This window comes from Gilbertella persicaria (genome assembly GCF_025201335.1).
Source record: "Gilbertella persicaria strain CBS 190.32 chromosome Unknown B0P05scaffold_33, whole genome shotgun sequence".
In the NCBI taxonomy this organism is placed as follows: domain Eukaryota; kingdom Fungi; phylum Mucoromycota; class Mucoromycetes; order Mucorales; family Choanephoraceae; genus Gilbertella; species Gilbertella persicaria.
Window position 1 is genome coordinate 280,985 of NW_026251994.1, and position 19,484 is coordinate 300,468.

Here is a 19,484-nt window from a genome sequence, read left to right on the forward strand (position 1 = left end):
AAATGAAACGCGTCTCTCGCTAAAACTCATTATATAAGCTTGTCGATCTTTTGTTTCAAGTTGTTTGTTACAGCTCATTTGTCAAATCTGCTCCTAGTAAAGAAAGGGGGTGAAAATCTTGAAAAGATGTAGGCTTATAGAGCGAAAAAAAGGGGGGGGACCAAAGGAGCTTCATAAGAAGAGAGGGGAGAGGATTATGGATTCATGCAAATCAATTTCGCCTTTCCTCTTTATGCATCAAACAATTATGGTAAGCATACAAAGAAAAAGAACATAAAATAAAAAGTATGCATGCTTTGTTTCCTCCTTTTTTTTTTCTCTCTCTCTCTCTCTTTTTCTCTTGTTCATTTGACTAAAAAAACATGACAAAAGATTCCCCTATCGGGAATAACGCTTGGAAGTTTGTTGAACCCGGCTCAGGTAAATTTGAACAATAAAGAAACAAGGCATCTTAAAACAGTGTGTAGATACATTTACAAAGCTATGTTCAACTATAGGTGCTCATGGTATTCAAGTAGAACAAATTCCTTTGCTTGACAAAGAAAACATTCGTCACTTAAGGTATTTAAAAGAAAACAAGCTTTTTAAATTGCATTAAACAAATAAACAAAAAAACCACTTAGACCTATCCTTGGTTTTTTTATACTTCTTCAGCAACAGCCAATACCAGAACAAGATACATTACCATCGACAAAGCAACCTATTTATTTCTCACAACAGGTAGCATAGAAACACGATCCATCGAAAAACTTATTCCCTCCCCCTTGGGGCTTTAGACGACTCATGATGCTTATGCTATGCATGCTTTACTTCATATTGTGATGAACATGAGTAGTAAAATCAATATCAGTGATAATCTAGATAACTTTAGACATTGTACTCAATATCTGTCTTCCAAGGTAAGAAAACCATCATTGAGTAACATATAATTCATTTCATTTTATCTAGTCAACAAGTGTAGCTATTTACAACAATCAACTATTAATACAAGCTTATAATAGATTATCACGGTAAAGTAAGGGTAACATGTCTCCTTTCTTTTTTCCCTTACACCTGTATTAGCCATTCAACAGAACAAGGCAATACGATCTACCGTCCTATTTCATATATTCGACGAGATGGCTATTTGTGGGAACTGGATGGATTGAAAAAGTACCCGTTAAGACTACGTAAGTTCATAACAATATCATATGTGTTTTATAACACATCATAGGTGCTTGTCATGAGAATAATTGGTTAGAGATAGCTCAAGAAGAAATGACAAGGAAAATTCAAGCGTGAGTATCACTCTATGTGTGCGTCATAGACTCATCTCTGCGATAGACATACTACAGTACCTGCTTCTATATGGGCTGTGATTGAAGATAGAAAACTAGTTTATCAGCGAAGACTGATTGGGTTGAGTTATGTAAAGCATAAAATAGAAGCCATTCTCGATCTACAAGAGCCTAGTTGGAGAAAGAAAATGAATATTCAGCAATGGGAAGAGGAATACAGATTCACCATGCATCATAACGTATGTTTCTATTTTAAATTGTGAATTATTGCTCAACTTGTGCTTAGAAAAGGATTCAACAAGGGCTTATTGTATCCAATGAGCTGTATAACAACTATTGTCGATCTTTTACTCAATTACCACCTGAAGAACAAGATGTTTTCAGTCACACGTTCTATGAGTACATGAAAAGAGAAGATAAAATGGATGTATGGCTCAAGATACAAGATGATTTGCTGAGATTGTATGAGAGATTGGGAATTGAATTTGAAAAAGACATGATGTTTGAGGTAGTTGGCTGCAAATCATTCAAATTGATTAACACTGTTTTTTTTAGAGAAGGCAGTTTGATTACATGCCATTCATTCGATCATTTATTCAAGGTCTTTATCAAGAGGGTCACTTACATTCAATAGTAAACAACTAAATATCTTATACCACACACACAAAACCACTTGCGTCTGTATATTTCTTTATATATATATATATATATACATGCATTAAAAAGATTTATTTAATCCCAGTCTGGAATTAGAGAAAAGTCGTATCCAGGATATTTGTAATATGCATAATAAGCAATGTATAAATGATAAACGCCTATATGATGAAATAAATATATGCTGCCTCTATTCAATTTACTTGCCTGGGATAAACATCACACTACCAAGCACTATAAAAGGTGTCCCTCTATCTAACCAAATCTTAAAAAAAGAAAAAAAGAAGGTGAATTACGTTCATTCTATTGACGATATTGCTTACTTCGGACGCAATGATGCCTATTTTGATCAGAATACCTAATGCTAACAAAATACTACCGAGAACAAACAAAAGTAAAGCCAAGCCTATTGCGTTCCAAGGAACTTTACACAGACATAAATATGGTTATTTGATAAAAAGATATAATTTTACTTGGCGTTTCTTGTGTTTCAAACTGAGCAGAAGTAAATCCAGGGTCGTCTTGCAGTTCAGCAAAACGTCTTAACTTGTTCTTTGGTTTAAGTGGATTGCGCATCTTCATAGTAAAAGAAAAAAAAACAAAAAAAAAGATAAATTCGAAACACTGTATGATTTGAATGGCAGATGGTCTTTTGTTTATCCGAGTCCATGTCGGCATGAAAGCTTGTTCATCCTTACTTCAAAAAAATATGTAGATGGATAAACTCTAAGTGAAAATTCCAAAGCTTTTTTTTTTTAATATCAAACCCTTCTCTTCATATCTTATAAAAAAAAATACTTGCCCCCTTTTTTTTCTATTCTTTCTTCTTTTACTATCATTTCATGGCAAGATTATCACCTAGAAGGTTAATTCAAAAACCATTTTTACTTATCACAAGTATTTTAGCTTTGGTAAGTAGTAATACGTTCTTCAAAATAGAATCTCAATAACTTTATAGGGTGGCTGGAGTATTGCATTTACAGGTGCCTGTATGCTTAAAGTATTACATGGTGCATGGTGGGTGATTGTATATCAATTCTGTATTGTCATAGGCCATATGCTTATCTTTATGGCTGGCTCCATGGATCATTACCGCATTGCTGTATGTTGATGGAATATGTTAGTCTAGACTAAAATCTGATTTAGATGATGGCTGTCTTGGCCTCAAGTATTCCTTTATTGACAATCCAAGTGGACTATGTGATTCAATTGACAAAGGCCATGGTATCCAAAACACCCTCAGCCAATGCGTATGTATCAGGCTATATGATCTTATTGGTGGTTCATTACGCATGGATCATAGTGATTGGAAGTGACAAGACAACCTGGTTGGGTGCATTAGGACAAGCAGAAGACATAAGGAATGATTGTCGGATTGAACCAGAGTTTTTTGCAGAAAAGACAATTCAACAAGAGCCCTATGAATTTACAGAGCGTGTTCGAGCCCTGCATACATGCAAGTTATTCAACTAAATTTTATCTATTGATCCTTATGAATCTTATAGACAATGCAAGTATACAAGACCCAAATGAATTAAGCTTTGAAAAGGGGGAATTATTGGAAATTGTAGACAGAAAAGGCAATTGGTGGCAAGCAAGGAAAAGTAATGGCACGATTGGCATTATACCCAGCAATTATGTAAGTATCTAGTGACAAATTCAATTTTGCTTATAGAATAATAGTTTGCACATTTTTAATCTATGTATCCATATTACGTTTGAAAATGACATCATATTCTTTAGCATAAATAAAAACGTTTATTATTTACAAAATAGTCTATTGTTGTTGGTATAATTATGTATGTATGTATGTATGTATGTATATGTATGTGGATATAAAATTAGTTTAAACCATCATCCAAATAGGTGTGAAATGAGGTTCATTGCAAAATGAAGGTGTTGCTGTTGTAGTCATGACTTCAGGCATAGTAAATAAAGCTGTCTTTGGTATCTCATCACATTCAGGAAAAGAGACATATGTTCTTTCAAACATGGATATTTCTTTATCAGTGTCAATTGAGTAGATAGATGAAGGAGCGTATCGATACTGTGTTTGTTCTTCTTGTTCTTGTTCTTTAAAGGATTGTACAATGTGTCTAATGAAATGTTGAACAAGAGGTGATTGAAGATGCATAATAATGAGAGAATAAAAGAACAAAAAGAAATAATAATAATAAAAACAATGGTTTATATGTATTTGAATGGACCTTGTGGATCTTTACATATAATTAACTTGCCCACGCGTGGCTTTGCTGCTTTTGAATACCATCTGTTCATTTACTGTTTACAGAATTTTACCCTAAATTAGACGGTGATATTTTTTTTTTTTTTTTTTTTTTTACTGGCCGAACCAAATATCAAGAATAATAGTCACATCAGGGTTTACTTGAGAATGATGATGATGAAGCTTGAGTGAATATAAGCCAGTCTAAAAAAGGCGAACTCAAAAGTTGGTTTATCCAAAAAAAGATATTCTACATGTCTGAAAATTGTATTAATCATCATGGTTTGACAATGATAGAAAAAAAAAGGGAGGAGTTTATTTCTTTACAAATAAAATGCGAATGAAGTATGTATGATAATAATATTAAAATGCCTTTTTGCTCAATTGTAATGACAAGTTGGAAGTAACATCTAAAGTCTTGAGGACTTCTAAAGTGCCCTTGAAGAAACCAGTGTCATGGTAATGAACATTGTACTTTTGACAAAGGGACTTGACCATAGGCTTGACTTTAGGAAGGTTGTGACGAGGCATATTGGGGAAAACGTGGTGTTCAATTTGATAGTTGAGGCCACCAAAGAACCAATCACCCAAAGCAGAAAGAGTCACATCACGACCCGTCACTACTTGGATCTCAAAGAATTCCATCGTCTCGGCCTTTTCTTCTGTAATCACAGGCATACCATTATGGTTCAAGGCAAATACAAGAGCAAGAGTATAACCAGTAGTAGCCTGACTGATTAAAAAGAACAAAATCATGTTGTAAATGCTACTATTCCAAGCAATTGTACAGGCAGTGAACAAGATCCAGTGACTGACTAAACAGGCACGCTCAAAGAAGTTAAGACGGGCTGATTTGTTGATAGAGCCTTCATTGAATGAGTACAAGAGAGATTGAAGGGCCCAAGAGAAGCGAGCAAAACCAAGGACAAAAAAGTAATAACGTGTTTGATAAGGCAAGACACTTTCGGCAATGAAACGGGACATCATGGTTGGTTCAGAGTCCAAAGATCCATAATAAGCAGCAGATGCATATTCGTCCCACAACAAGACAGGTGCGGTGTCAATGTCGGGATCTTGACCATGAACATTTGTACTAGCATGATGTGTGTTGTGCTTATTTTTCCACCTGCGTACAGGAAATTAGACTCTATGAATTATAGATTCTCTACTTTACCATGATAATGAAAAGCCTTGACAAAAGTTACCGAGCAAGATGATCAAAAGATCATTGTATGAGCGATCTTCAAAGCATTGATGGTGACCAAAATCATGGGCCAACCAACCGCACTGTTGCCAAAAGATACCAATGATCACAGCTGAGACAACAACAGCTAAAGTGGAAGTACGACCATAGGCGTACAAGAGCGCAAGGCCAGCAGCACAGAGAGCAAGCGTAGAAAGAACCTTGTACACATAAAAGAGTTTGCTCGATTCAAAATAACCTTCTGTCTTGAGCTTATCACGGAGTTGACGCATTTCGGCAGCAAATTTAGCACTATTTTCAGTTTGTTGGTCCATTTCTTTGACTGGTTCTAAATCACCAGCATAATAATTAGCAAGGATTTCATAAGCTGAATCAGGGTGCATGGCATGGAAAACATCTATAGGCATACAATGTGAGATACACCAAAACTTAGCTTACAAGCTTTTACCTGAGGCGTCTTTTCCAACATGAGTCAACAAGACTGCTTGCCCACCAGGGTGATCTTCAACAAACTCAGTCACATCATACAATTTATTGTCGATAATGATATATTTCTTTGCGCCTTCAACACCATCCTTAACAGCTTGGTTGATTTCTTCAAACTGTTTTCTAGTGAAAACTTGGGGCTCTGATTTGATTGGGTGTCACAAAGCAATTAGCCAAACATTGGGGATATAAAAAAAAGATTTTTTTTATCAAGCTTATTACCTTGTGTTGTCATTTTACTTCTCCTGTTTACTTGTTAAACCTCTTTGTTCTTTATTTTTTTTTTCTTCAGTAAAGAGAAAAAAATTGTATAAAAAAAAGAGAAAGAGAGAAATAAAGTAGAAAAAAAGGAGGCTATATAAAAAAAAAATCTTTTTTAACCTTTCGGGGTTTACAATCCAGGCACAATGTTAGAGACCTTGATTGGATCAATTAAAATCATTTTAGTGTTTGTATAGATCCAATCATTCTTTATCGTTAAAAAGGCTTGTACGGCATGATATGTTGAAGAGCTTATCACATGCGATCGTTCATTTTCACATGAAGTAGAGAGTTTAGTTAGGGTTAACAGCAACCGTCTGAGAGTATTTTTTTTTTCTTTTTCTTTCAAAGCAGGAGATGGAGAGGCCAAGATTGTAAATATAATAGTACGGTTGGAAGCAATTCAATCGATTTCACTAGAATAAAAAACGTTTCATTTATTTGTATTTAGAGCATGATTAACCAATAAAAACAAGAAGTTCAAAATAAAATAGACCAAAGATATATCTTCATTATTTAGCTTCATCTGTAAAGGGGGATAATTTTTAAATGTCTGATTATACACTTGTTACCAACAAGTGTAATATTTAAATCGGCATGATCACGGAGTTTTCACACGTAGAGCACTCTAAAAAGGCATAGATTAACAGAGCACCAAATGCACCTCGATAGTAATAATTAACCATTGATTATGAATTCTTCCTTTTTTATCATATCAACCATAGATTTTAATGGCTCCATAACAGACTTGAGAAAAGGATTAAAAAATTCGTGTAACTAATTGCAGAAGTTATTAATTTTATGCTTTGTTACACTCTTTATACAGTCCGTCTGGAAAAGATCGTCAAGAAAGTTCGTCATGTTTTTACTATTATTTATTGCCTTCAATAGGATGAAGTACACCAAAGTGGATAGAATAAAAAAAAAACTAAAACAAAGTGGGTATGATATGCATTGAAAAGGGAAAAGCAAAAAGAACGTAACTCTCTGCGGACAATAAGAAAAAGGAAATGGCTTGGTCAAAGGAGTACAGTGCTTCCAGCGTCAATTGGTCACCTTACCGAAAAAATTGGTCGCCTTTCTGAGAACCAATTGGTCATTTTTCTGAATGCCAATTGACCGCTTTTCTGAATGCCAATTGGTCGTTTTCCAAAAACCAATTGGTCACTTTTTTGAACTCCAATTGGTCACCCCTTTAAATAAATTGTTCGTCTCCAAGTACTAGCCATAGCTTTTTCCGTTATTGATTCGAAAATGGATTCTGACATTACTTTTTATTCTGAGGATGGAAGAGGAAACATCTTTGACGATAACGGTAACGAAGCAGCAGCATACGACAAGGTTCCTTCTTTCCGTCTTAAGAAGATAACCGATCTTAAGAAGCTAGTCCGTCATTAAGCAATCACCCTTTTAAAGATGACCCTACCATTCTGTACCTATATACCTCGTCGTTGTTTCAGCAATAAATTGAAACTGTTGATAAGGATACACCATCAAAATTGATAGATCTACAAATTATGGAGTACGATAGGTCGAAAACGCTTGCCAGTTCACTTGAACGACCAGTATTCGAAGAAGTAATTAACGATGCCAAATTAAGAAATCTAACAATTAAAAGAAAATACAAAGATTTGTTTACACCACCAGCGCCAGCGTCATCTACTTGTCTCAGAAGCTGCAGTTTCATTGATAGTATCTTAAAAGAACTAGTGAGATAAAGGTCTCTGGTATATGAACAACTGAGTTACCTGCAACTTCGGATTCAATAGCCTCGATGTCAGCCAGCAAAGTTGATAAGAATAATGACACGTATAAAGCAGATATGGAATTTATCGTTGGATTCAAGCAAAAGAAGGTGGAGCAAAAGAAAAGAATGGATTGGGTCACGTGCCTGAAAGAAGGGGAGGACTTGAAAATCTTGAATTATAAAAATTCAGAATCATTACGCCGCCAATTTTACAAATATATGAAAGGAAATGCAGAACAAACAAATTTAGTGGTATTATTATTAATTATATTAGCTATTGAATAAAAAAAATCCTACGTTTGTGTGGCAATTAATTTAACAGCATACTGTGACAAGTGCTAAAAATAATAATAAATATCTATATATCTTGTTTAAAGGAGGTAAAAAAACTCGTTAGGATTCTTCTTGGAAACATAACATTTAAATAGTTGTTATAGTCTATTAGTAACAGAATAGCTGATGAGCGACATTCAAGAAGGACTAGTATTACAGTTTTCACACTTCCTGAAAAAAAAAAATCAAGCACAGCGCACTACAATGCACTAATATGCTTGCGTTTATGCCTGCGTTTATGCCTGCGCTGGGTTTCAAACTTTATGCCTGCGTTTATGGCTGCGTTTATGCCTGCGTTTATGCCTGCGCTGGGCTTCAAACTTTATGCCTGCGTTTATGGCTGCGTTTATATATAGCTGCGACTAACCAATTTTCCGCGTGACGCACCTGTTTTTAACACACTTGGTACCATCTTGTAAAATTAATTCTTCTCTTCACAATATAATGTCTACCATCAAGTATTACACAATAGCATATTCCTGTCATCTTTGTAGCTCTACCAAGTTTTCTAATGCTCGTAATTTAAGGAATCATTATGAGAATATTGAAGGTATATAGTAAAGCACAAATTTAAAATAAAACTTTATTATAACATGTTTGATACTGTAGGGATAAAGTATCCAAGTACAAGAAGCAGGATATATAGCACAAAAAGGTAATTACAAATATATCATCACAAAGCTTTTCTTATATTTAACATTTACCACTCTAGTATAAAATATGTTTCTGCTTCTATCGCCAAATCAAAAGTACTTACACTTAAACAATTTTGTTCGCACTTTTCTCCTAACATTATATTTCATTAATAGCGAAATGTATCAGAAAACTTTGGCTGTCCAAGCTGTACATCTCATTTCGATACTGTGATTGAGCTCGGATACCATCTCGATGAGATTCATAGTAAGTATTGAAACGAAGTATTATTATAATATTATTTACTTAATAATTTTTTTATAGCTGCAAAACCAAGAGCTGAAGTAGAGGAATCCTTTCGTGTTTTAAGAAATAATGACAAGTGGATTCTCTCTACTGGGACAGTAGTGGAGGACAATTTGTATGCTTTTGGAAAGTTGCAAATTGGTGATCATCCTTCTCAATCATTAATTTTTGATCCTGGCGACTCTGAATTGTATGTTAAAAATGATGTATTCACAGAAGAAGAAATTGAGGAAATCAAAGCATACAAAAACTTCAAACCCATACAGTTGCCTGACGATATTAAGCAGTATTTGAATAAATTTAACTGCCAATCAACTGCAGATATTAGAAAAGCACTTAATGAAAAACAAAGTTGGGAGGAATGCTATGATCGTGAAAAACACTTCGATTTGGATTGGATAAAGCATTCTGTATACACGCTAGTAAGAGAATATGAAAACGGCAGTTTGAAGAAAGACCACTTGGAGAATTGGTACAACATTCATATTTGGTGCATGATAGACCACATATTTGGCAACTTAGAGGGACTTGAAATAATTAGGTAAGCCCATTTTTATATGTTTTCACTTATTCTTTTGGATTAACAGCCAATTGTTTCTAATGGAAGAAGCTATGGAAGCCCCTTCCCCTCTAGAAACAATTGGCTGTTAATCCAAAAGAATAAGTGAAAACATATAAAAATGGGCTTACCTAATTATTTCAAGTCCCTCTAAGTTGCCAAATATGTGGTCTATCATGCACCAAATATGAATGTTGTACCAATTCTCCAAGTGGTCTTTCTTCAAACTGCCGTTTTCATATTCTCTTACTAGCGTGTATACAGAATGCTTTATCCAATCCAAATCGAAGTGTTTTTCACGATCATAGCATTCCTCCCAACTTTGTTTTTCATTAAGTGCTTTTCTAATATCTGCAGTTGATTGGCAGTTAAATTTATTCAAATACTGCTTAATATCGTCAGGCAACTGTATGGGTTTGAAGTTTTTGTATGCTTTGATTTCCTCAATTTCTTCTTCTGTGAATACATCATTTTTAACATACAATTCAGAGTCGCCAGGATCAAAAATTAATGATTGAGAAGGATGATCACCAATTTGCAACTTTCCAAAAGCATACAAATTGTCCTCCACTACTGTCCCAGTAGAGAGAATCCACTTGTCATTATTTCTTAAAACACGAAAGGATTCCTCTACTTCAGCTCTTGGTTTTGCAGCTATAAAAAAATTATTAAGTAAATAATATTATAATAATACTTCGTTTCAATACTTACTATGAATCTCATCGAGATGGTATCCGAGCTCAATCACAGTATCGAAATGAGATGTACAGCTTGGACAGCCAAAGTTTTCTGATACATTTCGCTATTAATGAAATATAATGTTAGGAGAAAAGTGCGAACAAAATTGTTTAAGTGTAAGTACTTTTGATTTGGCGATAGAAGCAGAAACATATTTTATACTAGAGTGGTAAATGTTAAATATAAGAAAAGCTTTGTGATGATATATTTGTAATTACCTTTTTGTGCTATATATCCTGCTTCTTGTACTTGGATACTTTATCCCTACAGTATCAAACATGTTATAATAAAGTTTTATTTTAAATTTGTGCTTTACTATATACCTTCAATATTCTCATAATGATTCCTTAAATTACGAGCATTAGAAAACTTGGTAGAGCTACAAAGATGACAGGAATATGCTATTGTGTAATACTTGATGGTAGACATTATATTGTGAAGAGAAGAATTAATTTTACAAGATGGTACCAAGTGTGTTAAAAACAGGTGCGTCACGCGGAAAATTGGTTAGTCGCAGCTATATATAAACGCAGCCATAAACGCAGGCATAAAGTTTGAAGCCCAGCGCAGGCATAAACGCAGGCATAAACGCAGCCATAAACGCAGGCATAAAGTTTGAAACCCAGCGCAGGCATAAACGCAGGCATAAACGCAAGCATATTAGTGCATTGTAGTGCGCTGTGCTTGATTTTTTTTTTTTCAGGAAGTGTGAAAACTGTAATACTAGTCCTTCTTGAATGTCGCTCATCAGCTATTCTGTTACTAATAGACTATAACAACTATTTAAATGTTATGTTTCCAAGAAGAATCCTAACGAGTTTTTTTACCTCCTTTAAACAAGATATATAGATATTTATTATTATTTTTAGCACTTGTCACAGTATGCTGTTAAATTAATTGCCACACAAACGTAGGATTTTTTTTTATTCAATAGCTAATATAATTAATAATAATACCACTAAATTTGTTTGTTCTGCATTTCCTTTCATATATTTGTAAAATTGGCGGCGTAATGATTCTGAATTTTTATAATTCAAGATTTTCAAGTCCTCCCCTTCTTTCAGGCACGTGACCCAATCCATTCTTTTCTTTTGCTCCACCTTCTTTTGCTTGAATCCAACGATAAATTCCATATCTGCTTTATACGTGTCATTATTCTTATCAACTTTGCTGGCTGACATCGAGGCTATTGAATCCGAAGTTGCAGGTAACTCAGTTGTTCATATACCAGAGACCTTTATCTCACTAGTTCTTTTAAGATACTATCAATGAAACTGCAGCTTCTGAGACAAGTAGATGACGCTGGCGCTGGTGGTGTAAACAAATCTTTGTATTTTCTTTTAATTGTTAGATTTCTTAATTTGGCATCGTTAATTACTTCTTCGAATACTGGTCGTTCAAGTGAACTGGCAAGCGTTTTCGACCTATCGTACTCCATAATTTGTAGATCTATCAATTTTGATGGTGTATCCTTATCAACAGTTTCAATTTATTGCTGAAACAACGACGAGGTATATAGGTACAGAATGGTAGGGTCATCTTTAAAAGGGTGATTGCTTAATGACGGACTAGCTTCTTAAGATCGGTTATCTTCTTAAGACGGAAAGAAGGAACCTTGTCGTATGCTGCTGCTTCGTTACCGTTATCGTCAAAGATGTTTCCTCTTCCATCCTCAGAATAAAAAGTAATGTCAGAATCCATTTTCGAATCAATAACGGAAAAAGCTATGGCTAGTACTTGGAGACGAACAATTTATTTAAAGGGGTGACCAATTGGAGTTCAAAAAAGTGACCAATTGGTTTTTGGAAAACGACCAATTGGCATTCAGAAAAGCGGTCAATTGGCATTCAGAAAAATGACCAATTGGTTCTCAGAAAGGCGACCAATTTTTTCGGTAAGGTGACCAATTGACGCTGGAAGCACTGTAATTGATAAGAGATCGGCGTTAGTAGCTCAACACTTGATTATTGTCTGAGATCAGCAAAAGTTGTGTCTGAAAAGGAGTCTCCATTCTCGGGTTGGCTGTTTTCATTTGAACTATTTAATACAATTTCTTCTATTCTTCAAACTGACTTGAATTTTGCACTCTCGAACAAGTCCAGTGCAATATGCTCTAACTCGTTGGTAGCGCTGATTGCTTCTTCTTTTTCAGTTTCTTCGTAATTTTTACGCAGATTATTGCATTTACGCAAGAATGCTCGCTTTTGGAGTGAATACTGAAGCAAACAGAGTATTTGTCTTGCAGCAATAGTAAAAAGAAAGAGTTTGTATGGCTCCTTCGCTTAATCATCAAGTAATATCCACAGGAATGTAAAGATCATAATCTTTGGTTTGTTTGCAGCAATTACTAGAGCCATTTAGGCATATTGAATTTTACAGAGTTTCTTTTCAAATAGATATGGCTTTTCATATCAATCAATAGACCGCTTAACTTGCTAGTCATATATTGAAAATAGGAATAAGATAAAAAGAAATCAAATATTTCAATCACGCGTTTGACTATATTTTCGAAAGAGAAAGATTGGAACTAAACAGGAGAGATAGAGGCGGACCGGAATTGGCATAGCTGTACTATGGCATGTATCTACAATATCAAATAGCTACTAATTAATGAATTTCAACCTTGATAAATTTTGATTTTCTACCAATATAAACACTTCTGGTTGAAAACTTGACATCAATTATGTGCTTTGACTTGAGCTCAAGCTCATTTTGAACAAATTGTCCAAAGAAGTTTGTTCTACTTGCGCCTGAGCCCCCTATTAGCACAGGCAGCGTAGTATTTAATAGGTTTTCTTCACGGACACTATTTTTTTTTTTTTTTGTCTTTGAATAAGTAATTATTATTGTTATTTCAACTCACATTGAAGGTTGAACATTTTTTTTTCTGCTTTTGTGAAAATCGTATTTATAGCTTGTTAAAGAAACATCATGTGACCAAGTCAATAATATGTTCATTCTTTGCATTATATATATATTTTTCTTTGTCTTTTTTTTTCCTCTAATTGTTTCTTTGAAATATGGATAAAGAGTGTCATTCTATAGTAATTGAATACCTTGTCCATAATTGCTTTAAAAACACAGCAAAAGCTTTACTTAGAGAAAGGCAAAAGCTACAACTATGTGGTAAGACGATTTTATCAAAAGTGGATTTAAAAAGATGTAAGGAAATTTTTTATGGTAGGCGGAGGAATTGTACTAACATTCAGTGTAGTGCCAACAAAAGATGTAATGGAAGACGGTAAAAAAAAAAAAAAAATAAGAAAAAGAACTCATTCATATTGTAGAGAGTCAATGGCAACTTTTAGATGCAAGGAAGAGCAAGTATCGTAAACTAAATCTGTCTTATTGACTTGTTCTAGGTCTAATCCATGCTGTTCAAAGTGGAAACATCGAATTGGCCTTTGATTTAATCCACCGTTATTTCCCCTTATTAACACAAGATTCAGTACACGCTGTATTCAAACTAAAGTGCCAACAGTTTATTGAGATCATTCGTTTCTCTTCAGAACTAGAAGCCATTCAATACGCTCAACTTCATTTGAAAACAACACATCCTTATCATAAGGAATTAGTAAAAGAAGTCACTGCTTTGATTGCCTATGCTGATCCACACATATCACAGTCAAGATACCTACTCACTCAAGAAAAGCGCGAACAAATTGCTTCTGAACTAAATGATGCTTTATTAGGTAAACACCACACCACATTGCTTCCTTTTCTGATTGTGTTAGTGTATTGTAACTTGCCTATCCAAACATCTATGGAAAGACTCACAAGACAGTACTCGGTTATTACAGAAGAACTTGAAAAGACAACATCAAACTGTAGTTTCAGAGAGAAATTGGCTATTTAAACCATAGTCAATAGTTTCAAAGAGTTTGCAACAAATTCATGCATTGTGAATAAAAGGGATAATAAAAGTTGAAAACCTCTTATTTTTTATTGAATAATGTTTATATGCCATATACTTTAGCATACAATCACAGGATAAAAGAATAAGTGCACTTAGATTTCGTTAACAACAAGGGCTATAGAAGGTCAGTATAAGCAAGACACGACTCATAAAAAAAAATCTTACCAGGAGGGAGAGATTGCTTGAGCTTAGCAGCCTTGGACTTGTCCTTGACGACAAGAGTGTAAAGGTAGCGAGAGCATCTGACCTTGAACTTGACAGAGTCAGCGTTCTTCTTGATGCGGGCGGCTATGATTATATGAGTATTGGCGATCCTTGACGTGTATACTTACATTGAGCATCCTTTCTACGGGCAATTTCGAGGAATTGCTTAATGTCCTTGATTTGTTGAGGCTAAAGAACGCACGTTAGTAAGAGAATAAAAGATACCATTGTATATCATAGGAAGAAAAGAAAGAATGAAAAAAAATAGTAACTTGGAAAGAGGGAGAGAGAGAGAAAATGACATGAAGGTCATGGTGTAGGATCTACTTTATCCTTTTTCTCTCTATCCATTTGTTATCGTATGCATCCATCCAGTTGTCTTCCTTTCTTTCTCTTTTCCTTGATGATATAGATGGATTGTTATGATAGTTTACCATCGCGCTACTGTATGTTCGGAAAGAGAAAGATCCTAATAATCTCGCTTCTCACTTGTAGTCTTAGCCCTGTGGATTCTCCTCTCACTCCACTTGCTCACTCTTCTCCTTCTATTTCTGGAAATTCGAAATAGTCCGGATTATACCCGGCACAGAAATAAATGTCCGGTCCCCAATCCTCCAAGCCAGTCATCTCTTGAACTTCTTCCAGCAGTCGAATGGAGCTGCCATAGAAGACCAAAGGCCCTTCTTCAAGAGAGCTTCTTATCAGGTTAATAGGTTTAAAGTGAGGAGAAGACAGCTATTGTATTAAACAAACAATGTTATTTTAAGAGCCCAGTTCGTCATTGGAAGAGCGTGAACTCAGCCGAGGACATGTGTAAATTTTGTACCTAAAAATACATTTTCTTTGTTTTCTTTTGCTTTTTTTTTTTTATTAATAGACATGAACGAGCCTTGGAAAGAAGAGTGTATAGCCTATGAAGACATCAAAAAAGATATAGAGTCAAGACAAAAGCATCATAAATGGACTCAAGAAGACGAAAAAGATCTTGAAACTGTGATTCGCTCTGAAGCAAGCAGAATTGATGCTTTTATTAATAGAAAAGAAAGAGAAATAGAGTCCCGTATTGCTTATTGTGAGCGAATGTTGACTCAAAAACGACTTTCATCAGCAAGTAGTCGTGAAACTATCCGCCATGACCTGAAAGATATTCTTTTGGACCTGAATGACCTTGTAAAATACACTCGTTATAACTTTTTAATGTTGCAAAAATTGATCAAGACACACGATGAATCGAGGCCAAATTATGCTCATTTGCTTTTACTCAATATCACTCAATCAGCATCGCTTGATGTTCAGCGATTTGATGCAACCTTGGTGAAAGCATTCAGTCTACACGAACTGTGTTATGAAGAACAACAACAAAAGGCAAAAACTGCCAGCTATTGGGTTCATCCTGATCATCTAAATGAACTCAGGGCTATTTTATTGTTTCATTTGCCTGAATCAAAGGCCACTAAAACCAGCTGCCTTTATATTGATAACTCCGAGTTTAGCGTATACCAACAATGCCTTGAGCGTGATACAGATGCTGAATCGATTTATTTCCGCTGGGTTGGTAATAATGACACCATCTCTGTTGAAAGAAACGCACGTCATGTATCCGATAGCTTCCCATTGAACGTTGACAAAGTAGATGATTTTGTTTCCGGTGTTTATTCCGTAGACCACTATGTTGCTGATTTGCGTGCCAAGAATACACCTCAAGAAACACTGGACGCTCACTATCGTCTTGCCGCAGGTGTACAAGCATCTATATTAGAAAAACAACTCAAGCCTGTAATGCGCACTTATGCAGAACGTACTGTATTTGAACTATCTTATGCACGCCTTACACTGGAAACAGACTTGACCTTTGTACGTGAAACAAAAGATGTTGGTAATGTCTGGCATCAACCTCGTATTGGCTCAGATACTAGTCAATTTCCTTATGCTCTACTCCAGATTGAATGTCAAACACCCATAGATCATGCATGGCTGACTGAACTCTTGGACTCGAATCAAGTATATCAAGTGCCTTGTTTTTCAAAACATTTGCATGGTATTTTTCTCTTTTGGAAGTCATGTTTGCCCCTGTTGCCTTGGTGGTCAAGTCAGATGGAACTGGATATTCGTCATGGAACACAGTCAATCAGCGGCAATGAAGTATTCACACAATGCAAAAACCTAAAGACGTCTGTGGATGGAAAACAACGTATTGGCTATCTCGAATCCACTATCGAATACATGTCTCGTCTTCAACGTTCAGAAACCAAAAAGGCTTCCCTTGTACGTTCTGTTTCAACAAGATCAACAAAAATGCCCAACTCTAGTCTTAGACAAAGTGGAAATCCGTTTGAAGACCCTATCTGGGCAAAACAAAACGATGCTTATGAACTCCCTATGTTTACACTTCCTGATCGACCTGCCTCTAGTCATGACACATTAGGTTCTACTAAAAACTCAAGTGTTCGTATTGTACATGAACATCAAGACAGTTCTTCTACACGGCTCCTTGTAGACGAAAAGACCTCTTCAATCAAAAAAACAGATAAAGAAGAAAAGTACCTTGACACCTATTTTGGCAAGGATTTGGAACAAGGCAAACAAGAAGAAGACGATAATGAAGACAAAAAGAAAAAGAAGAAAAAGAAAGACGAAGGTGGAGGAGGAGCTATTGTTGAGCCCAAGACACTGTTTGCTAATGAACGTACTTTTATTCATTGGCTTAATTTTGCTGCTACTTTATTGACTACTGCTCTGACACTCATGAACTTTGGTGATCGTATCAACAAAATTATAGGTGCCATCTTTTTTGGCATTGCATTTCTCTTTGTGTTTTATTCATTTGGTTTCAACAGATGGCGTGCTTACCGTATTCTCTACAAGCCTCATTTGCGTTTTGATGATATGTATGGTCCTGTCTTTTTATGTGTTTTGCTTGTTGGTGCTCTTGTTGTAAGTCATTTTTATCTACCTTTCTATTTTAACTCATATTTTATTAGCTGAACTTTGGATTAAGATGGAATGCACCAATGTCAACAACATCTTATCTTGGTACAAACGCAACAACATCGGATACATCTGCTTAATCAATACTCTGTATACCCTTTCAATGACATTCTATTATTTGCAATAAAGCTAGATGTGTATTCAAATAGATCCATTGTCAGACTAATGGAAATGCAATTAAAAAAACCCCGTCACACTTTGTACAACTAAAAAGAAAAAACGTCATTTTCGTCAATGAGATTTGCATTTGGTTTTCTTTTTCTTTCCCTAATATTCCACTTGAATACATCATGGCTAGCTTGCTTGTACAGCTAGTTGAACAAGGAATTCAAAAAGGCTTTGTTCAAAACGTGATCCGAACTCTAGATAAAGAGTGTTATTTGGATAGACATTATGTACAAAAGTCTATTGTCTTTTTAACTGAAAAAGACAGTAAGTTGAGGTGCCAATTTGAGGCCTATTAAAAACGCTAATCCTATTCAAACTAAAAGAAAAGTCAATCCGACGATATTATAGGGAAAATCACGATTGAGGCATTAGCAGAAGAGTTGTGTATTGAACAGTCTGTCATTAAAGACATGGTGAATGAATTATCAGCCAATCAGAATTGGACAGTGGTAGATGATCTGATCTTGACATTGCATGTATTGTAAAAAAAAGAGGAAAAGGCAGGGAAAGAATAACACATAGTGTAGGGAGTACATGAACAATGTAGCCCTTGACTTCAACAAGGCTGTAGAAAGCAAGGGCTATGTATTTACTGTAGCACAGTCTCAGGCACTAAGATTACCTTATAGTCTATTAAAGACAGTAAGTTTCCTTTTCATATGACATTGTCGATTGATTTTCATGTATAGATAATGGTTTCCTTGATGGAAAATGATAATTATGTTTCCTACACTCAATTACCAGATATGATAGCTACTAAAGCCTATATTGACAAGTGCAAATCAGACATTCAGTCTTCATTGGCTTGTTTAGAAGAGTATGTAACTGATTGTGTTTCCCAAGATAACTTATGAATAGACCATTTCCTGTGTTCAAGATTCAAAAATCACTTTCTATGCCAGAGGAATTATTCTATCGTAAGATCATGATCTATCATAGGCAGCAAGTACTTATGTTTCGCATATACAGTGTTATTAGAACAATTAGTAAAGGAAGAGGGCATATTACGAGGAAAGAAAAGCAGAGCAGTTTTTGAACCCAAGCATTACAAACAAAGACAATTGACACTGATTAAGTCAATATTTGATTCAAATGAATGCATCAGTAAGTCTGTCTTTCTCTCTTGTCATTCTTATTCCTGTTTAGATGTGGATACAGTCGAAAGCTTATATTCATTTTCGAGTCCTGTGGATATTATCAGCAGCAACTATGACAAAGATTCATTTATTTGTCTAAATTCATGTATTATCAAGACTTCAGTCAAAGACAAGGCCAGAGAAGTGGTGGAATCCGTAACAGAGTACTGCGATGTCAATGTAAGTCCCAGCCATTGCCTTGCTTCTTATCAAACTATTTATTATAGGATATCCTACCAGCTGGCTTGACGTTTGAAGATGTAGAGAAAGTAATAGAAATTATTATTGATGATATCCATGCTAGCAATATAAGCAACAGAAAGCTTGTCGTACTGAATGGTGGTTATGTCATCACAGCTGAGTACATGCAACATTTGGTAACAAAATCAGACCATTACTTGAAGAGCCTTTCTCGTACTCTAAGACAACATCATCAGAATAAGAGTCATGGTCATTCGGTTAACTTGAGTGATAAAGAGGTATGTGTGTGTGTGTGTGTGTGTGTGTCTATTTCAAAGACAATATCTTGATGGATCAATAGATTATTCGAGCATTTGAACATGTTGGATGTTCGCATCTTATTGCTGAAAAGATTTTACCATTTACAAGAAGTTCAATGTTGAAACGGTTTACAGAACTACTCAAGACAC

At 35.2% G+C, this 19,484-nt stretch overlaps 10 protein-coding genes across 10 annotated transcripts; 6 read left to right on the top strand and 4 right to left on the bottom strand.

Annotated features, from left to right (window-relative positions):
• The first annotated feature begins 280 nt into the window (after positions 1 to 280).
• B0P05DRAFT_192415 (uncharacterized protein) lies at positions 281 to 2,093 on the top strand. The gene is made up of 10 exons (XM_051573182.1): positions 281 to 420; positions 468 to 561; positions 624 to 720; positions 777 to 899; positions 949 to 1,010; positions 1,063 to 1,169; positions 1,214 to 1,277; positions 1,324 to 1,516; positions 1,564 to 1,788; positions 1,833 to 2,093. Exons 1-10 carry the CDS (start codon positions 363 to 365, stop codon positions 1,920 to 1,922), a joined length of 1,113 nt encoding a protein of 370 aa, XP_051432731.1. The 5' UTR covers positions 281 to 362; the 3' UTR covers positions 1,923 to 2,093.
• On the bottom strand, positions 1,927 to 2,524 carry B0P05DRAFT_551194 (uncharacterized protein). Its single transcript, XM_051579328.1, has 4 exons — positions 2,405 to 2,524; positions 2,255 to 2,355; positions 2,139 to 2,196; positions 1,927 to 2,092 (listed from the first exon to the last, which is right to left on the bottom strand). Exons 1-4 carry the CDS (start codon positions 2,511 to 2,513, stop codon positions 2,010 to 2,012), a joined length of 351 nt encoding a protein of 116 aa, XP_051432732.1. The 5' UTR covers positions 2,514 to 2,524; the 3' UTR covers positions 1,927 to 2,009.
• A 162-nt stretch (positions 2,525 to 2,686) lies between these two features.
• Positions 2,687 to 3,756, top strand: B0P05DRAFT_551197 (uncharacterized protein). Its single transcript, XM_051579329.1, has 5 exons — positions 2,687 to 2,842; positions 2,890 to 3,033; positions 3,078 to 3,387; positions 3,437 to 3,570; positions 3,615 to 3,756. Exons 1-5 carry the CDS (start codon positions 2,774 to 2,776, stop codon positions 3,627 to 3,629), a joined length of 672 nt encoding a protein of 223 aa, XP_051432733.1. The 5' UTR covers positions 2,687 to 2,773; the 3' UTR covers positions 3,630 to 3,756.
• Positions 3,757 to 4,518: 762 nt separating this feature from the next.
• Positions 4,519 to 6,080, bottom strand: B0P05DRAFT_573483 (delta-6-fatty acid desaturase; the record flags this gene model as incomplete). The annotated part of the gene is made up of 4 exons (XM_051581515.1): positions 4,519 to 5,281; positions 5,330 to 5,756; positions 5,808 to 5,987; positions 6,068 to 6,080. The coding sequence occupies 4 exons, from the start codon at positions 6,078 to 6,080 to the stop codon at positions 4,519 to 4,521; spliced, it is 1,383 nt and encodes a 460-aa protein (XP_051432734.1).
• A 2,492-nt stretch (positions 6,081 to 8,572) lies between these two features.
• B0P05DRAFT_551210 (uncharacterized protein) lies at positions 8,573 to 9,753 on the top strand. The gene is made up of 5 exons (XM_051579330.1): positions 8,573 to 8,736; positions 8,796 to 8,841; positions 8,899 to 8,935; positions 8,996 to 9,086; positions 9,144 to 9,753. The coding sequence occupies exons 1-5, from the start codon at positions 8,631 to 8,633 to the stop codon at positions 9,668 to 9,670; spliced, it is 807 nt and encodes a 268-aa protein (XP_051432735.1). The 5' UTR covers positions 8,573 to 8,630; the 3' UTR covers positions 9,671 to 9,753.
• Positions 9,754 to 9,756: 3 nt separating this feature from the next.
• On the bottom strand, positions 9,757 to 10,909 carry B0P05DRAFT_639400 (uncharacterized protein). Its single transcript, XM_051583712.1, has 5 exons — positions 10,746 to 10,909; positions 10,641 to 10,686; positions 10,547 to 10,583; positions 10,396 to 10,486; positions 9,757 to 10,338 (listed from the first exon to the last, which is right to left on the bottom strand). Exons 1-5 carry the CDS (start codon positions 10,849 to 10,851, stop codon positions 9,812 to 9,814), a joined length of 807 nt encoding a protein of 268 aa, XP_051432736.1. The 5' UTR covers positions 10,852 to 10,909; the 3' UTR covers positions 9,757 to 9,811.
• Positions 10,910 to 13,409: 2,500 nt separating this feature from the next.
• B0P05DRAFT_551221 (CTLH/CRA C-terminal to lish motif domain-containing protein) lies at positions 13,410 to 14,372 on the top strand. The gene is made up of 5 exons (XM_051579331.1): positions 13,410 to 13,584; positions 13,637 to 13,663; positions 13,710 to 13,742; positions 13,785 to 14,114; positions 14,157 to 14,372. Exons 1-5 carry the CDS (start codon positions 13,443 to 13,445, stop codon positions 14,276 to 14,278), a joined length of 654 nt encoding a protein of 217 aa, XP_051432737.1. The 5' UTR covers positions 13,410 to 13,442; the 3' UTR covers positions 14,279 to 14,372.
• B0P05DRAFT_551226 (60S ribosomal protein L38) lies at positions 14,341 to 14,770 on the bottom strand (the record flags this gene model as incomplete). The annotated part of the gene is made up of 4 exons (XM_051579332.1): positions 14,341 to 14,453; positions 14,504 to 14,626; positions 14,671 to 14,731; positions 14,768 to 14,770. The coding sequence occupies 4 exons, from the start codon at positions 14,768 to 14,770 to the stop codon at positions 14,431 to 14,433; spliced, it is 210 nt and encodes a 69-aa protein (XP_051432738.1). The 3' UTR covers positions 14,341 to 14,430.
• Positions 14,771 to 15,367: 597 nt separating this feature from the next.
• On the top strand, positions 15,368 to 17,737 carry B0P05DRAFT_551227 (VTC domain-containing protein). The gene is made up of 2 exons (XM_051579333.1): positions 15,368 to 17,476; positions 17,524 to 17,737. The coding sequence occupies exons 1-2, from the start codon at positions 15,422 to 15,424 to the stop codon at positions 17,608 to 17,610; spliced, it is 2,142 nt and encodes a 713-aa protein (XP_051432739.1). The 5' UTR covers positions 15,368 to 15,421; the 3' UTR covers positions 17,611 to 17,737.
• B0P05DRAFT_639404 (uncharacterized protein) lies at positions 17,737 to 19,015 on the top strand (the record flags this gene model as incomplete). The annotated part of the gene is made up of 6 exons (XM_051583713.1): positions 17,737 to 17,962; positions 18,047 to 18,179; positions 18,226 to 18,340; positions 18,388 to 18,515; positions 18,557 to 18,615; positions 18,668 to 19,015. Coding segments are annotated over exons 1-6 (924 nt in total), but the record flags the coding sequence as incomplete, so codon positions are not given.
• Between the last annotated feature and the right edge of the window lie 469 nt (positions 19,016 to 19,484).

What these genes read in the sequence shown, in the direction of transcription:
- B0P05DRAFT_639400 (XM_051583712.1), bottom strand. Translation starts at nt 10,851, where the DNA reads ATGTCTACCATCAAGTATTACACAATAGCATATTCCTGTCATCTTTGT. An exon ending in CTTCTATCGCCAAATCAAAA is followed by an intron (nt 10,487 to 10,546) that starts GTACTTACACTT and finishes TTTCATTAATAG; the next exon opens with CGAAATGTATCAGAAAACTT. An exon ending in CCATCTCGATGAGATTCATA is followed by an intron (nt 10,339 to 10,395) that starts GTAAGTATTGAA and finishes ATTTTTTTATAG; the next exon opens with CTGCAAAACCAAGAGCTGAA.
- B0P05DRAFT_551194 (XM_051579328.1), bottom strand. Translation starts at nt 2,513, where the DNA reads ATGAAGATGCGCAATCCACTTAAACCAAAGAACAAGTTAAGACGTTTT. An exon ending in TAGGCATCATTGCGTCCGAA is followed by an intron (nt 2,197 to 2,254) that starts GTAAGCAATATC and finishes TCTTTTTTTAAG; the next exon opens with ATTTGGTTAGATAGAGGGAC. An exon ending in TAGTGTGATGTTTATCCCAG is followed by an intron (nt 2,093 to 2,138) that starts GCAAGTAAATTG and finishes TTCATCATATAG; the next exon opens with GCGTTTATCATTTATACATT.
- B0P05DRAFT_551221 (XM_051579331.1), top strand. Translation starts at nt 13,443, where the DNA reads ATGGATAAAGAGTGTCATTCTATAGTAATTGAATACCTTGTCCATAAT. An exon ending in ACTTTTAGATGCAAGGAAGA is followed by an intron (nt 13,743 to 13,784) that starts GCAAGTATCGTA and finishes GACTTGTTCTAG; the next exon opens with GTCTAATCCATGCTGTTCAA. An exon ending in ACTAAATGATGCTTTATTAG is followed by an intron (nt 14,115 to 14,156) that starts GTAAACACCACA and finishes TGATTGTGTTAG; the next exon opens with TGTATTGTAACTTGCCTATC.
- B0P05DRAFT_551227 (XM_051579333.1), top strand. Translation starts at nt 15,422, where the DNA reads ATGAACGAGCCTTGGAAAGAAGAGTGTATAGCCTATGAAGACATCAAA. An exon ending in TGCTTGTTGGTGCTCTTGTT is followed by an intron (nt 17,477 to 17,523) that starts GTAAGTCATTTT and finishes ATATTTTATTAG; the next exon opens with CTGAACTTTGGATTAAGATG.
- B0P05DRAFT_551197 (XM_051579329.1), top strand. Translation starts at nt 2,774, where the DNA reads ATGGCAAGATTATCACCTAGAAGGTTAATTCAAAAACCATTTTTACTT. An exon ending in TGGATCATTACCGCATTGCT is followed by an intron (nt 3,034 to 3,077) that starts GTATGTTGATGG and finishes AATCTGATTTAG; the next exon opens with ATGATGGCTGTCTTGGCCTC. An exon ending in TGTTCGAGCCCTGCATACAT is followed by an intron (nt 3,388 to 3,436) that starts GCAAGTTATTCA and finishes TGAATCTTATAG; the next exon opens with ACAATGCAAGTATACAAGAC.
- B0P05DRAFT_192415 (XM_051573182.1), top strand. Translation starts at nt 363, where the DNA reads ATGACAAAAGATTCCCCTATCGGGAATAACGCTTGGAAGTTTGTTGAA. An exon ending in CTATTTATTTCTCACAACAG is followed by an intron (nt 721 to 776) that starts GTAGCATAGAAA and finishes TTGGGGCTTTAG; the next exon opens with ACGACTCATGATGCTTATGC. An exon ending in ATGACAAGGAAAATTCAAGC is followed by an intron (nt 1,278 to 1,323) that starts GTGAGTATCACT and finishes TCTCTGCGATAG; the next exon opens with ACATACTACAGTACCTGCTT.
- B0P05DRAFT_551210 (XM_051579330.1), top strand. Translation starts at nt 8,631, where the DNA reads ATGTCTACCATCAAGTATTACACAATAGCATATTCCTGTCATCTTTGT. An exon ending in TCATTATGAGAATATTGAAG is followed by an intron (nt 8,737 to 8,795) that starts GTATATAGTAAA and finishes TTGATACTGTAG; the next exon opens with GGATAAAGTATCCAAGTACA. An exon ending in CTTCTATCGCCAAATCAAAA is followed by an intron (nt 8,936 to 8,995) that starts GTACTTACACTT and finishes TTTCATTAATAG; the next exon opens with CGAAATGTATCAGAAAACTT.